This window comes from Chrysoperla carnea, chromosome 1, assembly GCF_905475395.1.
Source record: "Chrysoperla carnea chromosome 1, inChrCarn1.1, whole genome shotgun sequence".
Taxonomy (NCBI): Eukaryota; Metazoa; Arthropoda; class Insecta; order Neuroptera; family Chrysopidae; genus Chrysoperla; species Chrysoperla carnea.
The window spans coordinates 2479904-2488200 of record NC_058337.1 but is presented as its reverse complement, the minus strand read 5'-3'; the positions used below and the strand labels follow the sequence as shown (position 1 = coordinate 2488200).

General features: G+C 30.4%; 1 protein-coding gene across 1 annotated transcript; it reads left to right on the top strand.

The window, feature by feature from the left end:
* The first annotated feature begins 6194 nt into the window (after positions 1 to 6194).
* On the top strand, positions 6195 to 8106 carry LOC123290426 (uncharacterized protein K02A2.6-like). Its single transcript, XM_044870600.1, has 3 exons — positions 6195 to 6443; positions 6534 to 7997; positions 8080 to 8106. The coding sequence occupies exons 1-3, from the start codon at positions 6195 to 6197 to the stop codon at positions 8104 to 8106; spliced, it is 1740 nt and encodes a 579-aa protein (XP_044726535.1).
* Positions 8107 to 8297: the final 191 nt, after the last annotated feature.

Below are 8297 nucleotides of genomic sequence, written 5' to 3'. Positions count from 1 at the left end.
GATATATTTAATATAGGTAAGTAGAATAAAAGCTGATTGAAATTGAAAGAATTTTCAATTTAATGCAGGAAATGAAAATAGACGATATTCAGATGTTTAGGATATTAGGTAATAATAATTATTGATTATTATATATTAGTTAATATACCCTGTGTATAATATATAAATAATGTCATGCGTTTGTTTCCCTTAGAATAAAAGACCCTTAAAATAAACCAAAATTACGGAAAATTATTCAAATTTCGAAAACTATAATAGATACTACTTATAAATGAAGCAAAAACTTTCAAAGACATAATTTTATTTATGGGTATATGAGGGTGAAAGATCAATTATTTTTAGATAAACAAATTTAAAAAATATTTTTTTTAATAACTTGACAATATAAGACGAAAAGTTAGAGTACAATTTTTCGATATCTGGAGTAAATTTCAAAATATTGAAAATTAAAACTTTAATTATTCAGCTTTCGATATTTCGAAAGCCAAGGCAGATATGGAAATATTAATGATTAATATCTATATTCATCTATCGACTTAAGAAATTTTCTGAAATTTTTCTTTTTTAGTATTTGAAACCAAAGATATGGTGTTGTGGACACCTTTTTTGAAGGACCTCCAGGAGATCCTTTACAAGAGCCGTATCATATCAAATTTTTGAAATCGGACAACGGGATCTTAAAATTAAACAAATCTTCTATATGTATACCTACGTTTTTTATATTTATTTAAAATAAACGGTCTTTCCAAAAAAAAATAAAAAAACGTATTTTTTTGCACTCGCAATTAGATATAACCCCTTAGTAAATCAGATTGATGTACTAGGCCACTAGGGCTAGACTCATTTAAGTTAAGGAGGACAAATTTGGCTACTCTCTCACTATACGTAACCCTTGCACATAATTATCTATCACATTCAGTTGTCATGAACCATGAGTTTTATTTTAAAACAATATATTTTCTTCTTGTCTCCGTTTTTCATCTCTTTTCTAATATTTATAAAATTCGAATTAAATTTACTTAAAGGTTGTACCAAAATTAACGCAAGAAGTAAGTTTGATAGAAAACACAGTTTTTTTTAAATTTAAATTTGTTAATTTTTTATTAATTCATAAAGTTTGCAGTGTAGAGCTACCCATAAAATATCATATACCGTAAAATTTATACCATATCAGATAAAATTCCAAGATCTTGATGGCACATAGACATTTTTTTGCCGAAATATTCCTTGACCCTTTTGTGTAAATGTAGCTGAATAGTAATGATACAGATCTGAAGTTTCTCTTTCAAGTATGGTCGCATACTTGTTCTCAGAAATCTTAGAGTGTACAAAACTCTATGGAAAAATCCAGTAATGTCTAACTTCATGATTTGGGAGGTCTATCATGGTCTCTGAATTTTTTTTAATAAATTTTTTTATCTTTTGATTAAGTTAATTCACTATTTCAACCAGAGTTGATACGAAAATCACGAACTGTAGCAAAGTTAATTAATTTTAAAGCCTTGCTCAACAGTGAAAAGGCGTTCTTTTCTCGCCTAGGTCTCAATTTTAAAAAATCCTACACTGTTAAGCTGTCTTTACTTTTGTGAATATTATTAAATGAAATTTACTAATATCTACTGATTATCATTGGCTGCTCATTATCGAATAATAGTCAGTGAGTGAACAAATTTATCAATTTTTGTCATGCCTGTAGCGCCCAAATTAGGTCTCAGATCCAAAATTGGAAAATAACTTTTTCCTTTGTCTTTATGAGTTTATTCTGTAGGCCACCGATCTGCAGTCAATAACAGAACACCGTGTATATCATCATAAAGTAAGTATAGGCAACCAACATTACACGTAGAGCATAAATGACAAATATCATGACTGACAGGATGGCAAACAATATATCCGACAATATTACAACACTTTATTTATATATATGTATTAGATTTACACAGGAGCAAAGTCTAGGAGCTAAGGAAATGTTGTAATGTTGTATATATAACTTACAAATAATAAAGTGCCTGTGTTTATAATTTTCATGCCTAACTGACAACTGAGTCTGTCAGCTCCACATAATACCTAACTAAATACATGGTTACTGAAGTATTCTAGCAGTTCTAACGCATAATATTTTAATACAGGTTGTTACCATTAAGACTAGCCCTAATAATGATGGACAGTGTCATGTCTGTGAAATGATCTGGGTTGTATTTCTCATATCTTTCTTCATCAACGTTACCCTTGATCCAATTGTTATATTTCATCCTAACCAATCGCAAACCTTCTGTTTTGGTTTTGTTACATACAAGACTGGTCTTAGATATTCCCAAGGGACTAAATTGGTATTTAAAACATAAATACCTTTTATTTTTTTAAATTATATATTTGGTTGAATTATGGGAAAACTATGTAGAGACTATGATTTACAAAGTTTATTATAATTGGTTTTCATACTAAATTTCTATATATGATTGGCTAGTTGTGACGGTATCAGTCTGTATATGTACATAAAGTTATCATCATATACAGTTGCCATAGTGACTTCTCTTGGCTGCTTTAAACAAGCTCAATTATCCATAATTTTGCTTTATATATATGTACAATGTCTACCAAGAAAATGACAAACATTTTTCACTTGGATACCAAATTATTCGGTACACAATGTTCAAAAAGTATAAATACATAATAACCAAAGTACGATGACACATACTCTCCAGGGTATGTTTCCGAAAATAACTGGGAAAACCGGAGAGTTATATATCAAAATAAATAATTGTTGAAATTCTTAATATTTTATAAGAAGAAAATGACGATTTAAATCTGGTTTATTTAAAATGAAACCATCTGTACATGCCGAACTATGAATTTACCCAGAATGAATTGCAAGAGGTTTGCAATCAACCAACCAGGCAGTAAAAAATTTACTGAATTCAAATAAACGCATTTACTTGGCTGTTGACTTTCTTATAACAAGTAAATATTTAAAGAATCAAACGATCTCTCAATGCTTGAATCAAGAAAGTAAGTATTTGACAACTTAAAAATTAAAATATAGCAGATATTATAAGTAAAGATTATCTTGAACCAATAAAATATATAAGAACATACTTTCTTGCAACAAATACTTTTTGAAGTAAAACGAAACATAAAAAGCGAATCATGTCGTCATCACATTGGAACTTGATGAAACTTGAAGCTTCGTCCCTTTTTATACCATGTATATATAAAATATACATAGTATATTAAGTTTAGTCCCAAGTTTGTAACGCTTAAAAATAATGATGCTAGGAAAAAAATTTTGTCATAGGTGTTCATAAAATCACCTAATTAGTCCATTTCCGGTTGCCCGTCCGTCCGTCCGCCCGTCTGTGGACACGATAACTCAAAAACGAAAAAAGATATCGAGCTGAAATTTTTACAGCGTACTCAGGACGTAAAATGAGCATCATAGGTCAATTGGGTCTTCTTGTAAACCGTTAGAGATAGAACAATAGTTTAAATATAAAAAATGTTCCTTATCAAAAATTAAACAACTTTTGTTTGAAACAATTTTTCGTAAACATCACTGTTTACCCGTGAGGGCGCCAATTAGGCGGAAATTCTATAATATGTACTATACTTGATTATCAGTTATGTATGTGTCACATATTTGTATGTGTAATGTGATAAAGAAATCAACATGTGCATGGTATTTCAACAATTAACTCAGTCAATTGTTTGTTTTCACTTGTTCTTCTTTTTTTCAGTCTCACTGTATATTAGCAATAATTTCATTTTCCACTATCAGGTGGCATTCTATTATGAAACAAAAGTTCTAGTTTCCATTCACAGATATCGCTCGTGTACTAAAATTTAACAATAATTCTATTTTCCAATCATAGAAGGCAATTTGTTGTCATGATACATAATCAATCATAAATTTATTATTAGTTTCACTTCGGACGTAGATTCCTCGACTCACACCGTTTTTTTTGTACTGTGTATCGTGTCCATTTCGGGTATATCCGGTTTTTACCTCCTTGAATCATCCTGTTCAAGTTCTGTACACTTATTATTATTAAAGAGATGTACAAACAAGTTGAATGTAGAATGTCTATTTAAATAAATATGTATCTACAAATCGATATTAACACTCTCAGAGTCTCAGTAGTCAATGTATGAAGTCAGTCAGCACACTAGAATTACTCTTATTACGGACTTCTAGATATATATTAAAATGACCAACCCTTTATTGTATTTACACGAGCGTATCAGCGAAGGGTTGGGGTGGTGGAGGCAGCTGCTTCTACTTGGACCTGGATTTACCGTTGATTTAGTTTAATGTACGTTTATATTAAAACACTGTTGAATTCATGAAAGTTATACGCAAAAAAATTCCTGAATTTGCCTCCGTTTAAACAAAAATTTGGATACGCTTATGTGTATTTAGTTTTCATTGAAACTTTATATCAAGTTTAGTCCACTTTCAATTCCATAGATAATAAATTTCATTTCCTAGGAATATTTCTTGCCAATTTAAACAATATATTTCCTTGCATGTTAAATATTAAATTAAGAAAAACTAGAAAATTTCATATGAAAACATCTTCTTCATAAATTTTACCACTTGAAATGTGTTCTAGAAGTTTAAAAGGCTCCCAAAGGTATGTTCCTTTTTTTGTTAATTTAATGTTCTACTTCTATTAAAAGTTCAAAGTATTGTAATTATCAAACTAATTAAATTTTCACGAAAAGATTTTATACTTTTTACAGAATTGAAGAAGCTTTTTCGATAGACAGAATTAAAGAAGCCTCTTCGAGAGACGAGTACCAATCACTGTCTTTTTTATTTCTTTCCAAAAAAATCATGCAGCAAAGCTGCGGGAAGGCGTCCATTAAAGCGTAATTAATAAAACGGTAAATGTAAAAATTGTACAAACTTGTAAGAAAAAAATAACACTTCTATAACATTAAAAAAAAAAAAAGAAATCTTTGTAAAATTTAATTAAAATAGACACCTACAGCTTTTGTTTTTTAATTACCCCCTCCCTTAACTTTCAGAGCTTAAAGATGAAAAGTTTTTTGTGTTTTTTTTTTTAATTTACACGTCATAAAACGGGTGCTTTTTCTACTTTTTACTTAAAATTATTTGTAAACAAGTTGTGAGTAGCCATTAATTTTTATATGTACTTTTTTCAGTTTGAGCAATTCATAAAAAATTCAAGTACATTTCGTGGGCATCAACTTAAACATTCACCCAAGATTGTCTTTAGGCGTTCTTTAGAAAATAAATTTTCTTATTATTTATAATATTTATTATGTAAAATCATCAATTTGAATTTTCACACAATGTTTGTATCGTTAATGTAAATAATATTGCCTGTATTTTTAAATAATGATATTATTGATTTATAGACATAGGCAATATTATTACATTTACGATGAATGTATTGTGGAAAAACTCACTCTATTAATAATATAATCAAATGATACAGATACATCATAAATATTTTGGCGATCTGAGCTAAAACCGGTTCTGCGAGTTTATTTAGATTTAACTATTTTTTCTGGCGTTAATATAATTTTGGTCTCTTGAGAAATGTTTAGGTAATCGATAGTATTGCTAGGAGTCCTACATTTACATTTAAAGAAAAATCAAAACACGCTCATTTTATTAGGAATTCAATTTTTTTTTACTCCTGAGTAATTTTTTATGTAATTAAGCCAATTGCCTATATTCAAGATAATTTAACCAAACTTTTAACTATCTTTTTAATTAGTTTTTGCCTCTTATTACTATTTATTGCTAATAAAATCGTGTTCTTATTTATCCCGTTCTACTTTTATACTCTGTATATATGTAATATGTATCAAGGTATACTCAATTTAGTTCCTGTCAGGCATGAGTGTATATCAGGCATAAATGTGATTTATGTACAAGTGTAGGTCAGGCATAATAATATATATTATGCAGTGTGATTGGATGGAGAATGAGGTTAGAAGTGTTTGAGTATGGAATAAAATGTCAATTAATCCATGCGGTCGTTTATTAATTAAACCCGACAATTATTAACGAAATTAAGTCAACTAGTTAACAAAAGTATATTAACTAGTTAACATGGTGCCGAAATAGTGGTTATAACCAGTAAATTAGAAAATAATGGTTGGATAAATAAATTATTATAACAAAACTTATAAATTCTATGTTAAAAGTGTTATTCGAAAATATGTCTGATCCTGATTCTGGAGTAAACTTGCGGCCTCCGCCGCCTTTGCAAATTTCAAATAAAACCAAAAATATCTGCCAAATATGGAAACAGTGGAAAAATTCTTTCGAATGGTACGCAGAAGCAACGAATTTATCAAAAAAAAGTGCCAAAAAACAAGTTGCGACATTTATGACAGTTATTGGACCTGAAGCTTTAGAAATTTACGATTCGTTGGAACTTTCGGATGCGGAAAAAAAGGATTTAACAGTAATTATTGAAAAATTTGAAAAATATTTTATACCAAAACAAAACAAAACATATGAAAGATTGCTTTTTAATAAAATGATGCAATCGCAGCAACAAACATTTGATGAATTTTTGACTCTGATTATAAATCAAGTGAATAAATGCCAATTTGGCGCATTAAAAGATGAACTTTTGTGTGATAAAATTGTAGTGGGTATTATAAACGATGAAGTTCGTAAAAAATTATTATCTGAAGATGAACTAAAGTACGATAAAGCAGTTTCTATATGCAGAGCGGCAGAATTAGCCGAAAAGCATCTTTCAGAAATGAAAATTTCAGAACAACTACAAACACTACCAGTCAATGAAATTAGGAAAAATAATATTCGTTCTAGTTCTGATCATACTACGGAAAAATCGAACGACAATTTTTTTTGTAGAAGATGTAATTCCAAACATGGAAAACGCGCATGTCCTGCGTATGGTAAGAAGTGCCAAAAATGCGGAGTTCCGGGGCACTTTAAAGAAACCTGCCGTACGCGACTACGAAAGGTAAATACGGTTAGTGAAGATAATGAGAATCAAAATTCTTCAATACGTTCAAGTTCTGAGGAAGATAATATTTATGTGGGGTCCATTCAAAGTAATAGTTGTGACAAAAATGATTGGATAGAAAAATTGATACTTCCGAAAAACAAAACAGTAAATTTTAAACTGGATACGGGTGCTCAAGCCGATATTTTAACAATGGACGAAGTAAAAAAATCTAAGTTAATATTGATAAAATCTAAAGTTAAATCACTCATATCATATAGTAACAATAGAACGCCAGTAATTGGGGAAACAAGCGTGGAAATACGTACAAAAAGAGGACAAAAAGTTATATTAAAATTCTTAGTTGTAGCCTCGGGACACCAGTGCATTATTGGGAAAAATACATGTGAAACTTTGGGGCTAGTGAAAAGAGTGGAAACCATTAAATACGACAGGGATTTATTCACCGGAATTGGTTGTGCTACCAGTTATGTTTATGATATTGATCTTATAGATAATCCATCGTTTAAAATCTTTCCGCCAAGGAAAATTCCATTTTCAATAAGAAATGCAGTCAAAGAAGAGTTGGAAAAAATGGTAAAAAATAAAATAATAGCTCCAATGACGGAACCAGCACAAGCAGTTTCCCCGATGGTGGTAGTTTGGAAAAACAATAAACCCAGAATTTGTATCGATTTAACTGACGTAAACAAAAATGTCAGACGTAGACAATTTCCGCTTAAAACAATAGAGGAAGTGGCGGTAAAACTACACAATTCATCAATATTTACGAAATTAGATTGTGCGAAAGGGTTTTGGCAAATCCCAGTTACTGATCGAACTTCGAAATACTTGGGGATAGCCACTCCGTGGGGTAGATATTGTAGTTTACGGCTACCATTTGGATTAGCATCAGCTCCCGAAGTGTTTCAGTGTTGGATGTCTTCGTTACTGGGCGATTTAGAGGGAGTGGAAGTAGCCATAGATGATATATTAATACATGCGTCGTGTGAAGCGGAAATGGAAACGATCACGAAAACAGTGCTAGATAGAATCAAAAAGGCTGGGCTAAAATTAAATCCGGACAAATGCATTTTTAACGTTCCTGTTGTTAAATTTCTAGGACACATCGTATCAAAACATGGCCTAGGAATTGATGAAAATAAAATGAAAGCAATCGACAATCTAAAAATTCCACAGAATGTCAAGGAGCTGCAGAGGTATATTGGGATGGTTACATATCTGTCAAAATTTATCAACAATTTATCAGAATTGACAGCGCCTTTAAGAAAACTTCTAATTAAAGACGTGGAGTGGTGTTGGGAAGCAGAGCATACACAA

Bases quoted from the DNA above. Each gene is read 5' to 3' on its own strand.
- LOC123290426 (XM_044870600.1), top strand. From the start codon at position 6,195: ATGTCTGATCCTGATTCTGGAGTAAACTTGCGGCCTCCGCCGCCTTTG. The intron at 6,444-6,533 runs GTAATTATTGAA...ATGCAATCGCAG, and splicing joins CGGAAAAAAAGGATTTAACA to CAACAAACATTTGATGAATT. The intron at 7,998-8,079 runs GTGCTAGATAGA...TTAAATTTCTAG, and splicing joins TGGAAACGATCACGAAAACA to GACACATCGTATCAAAACAT.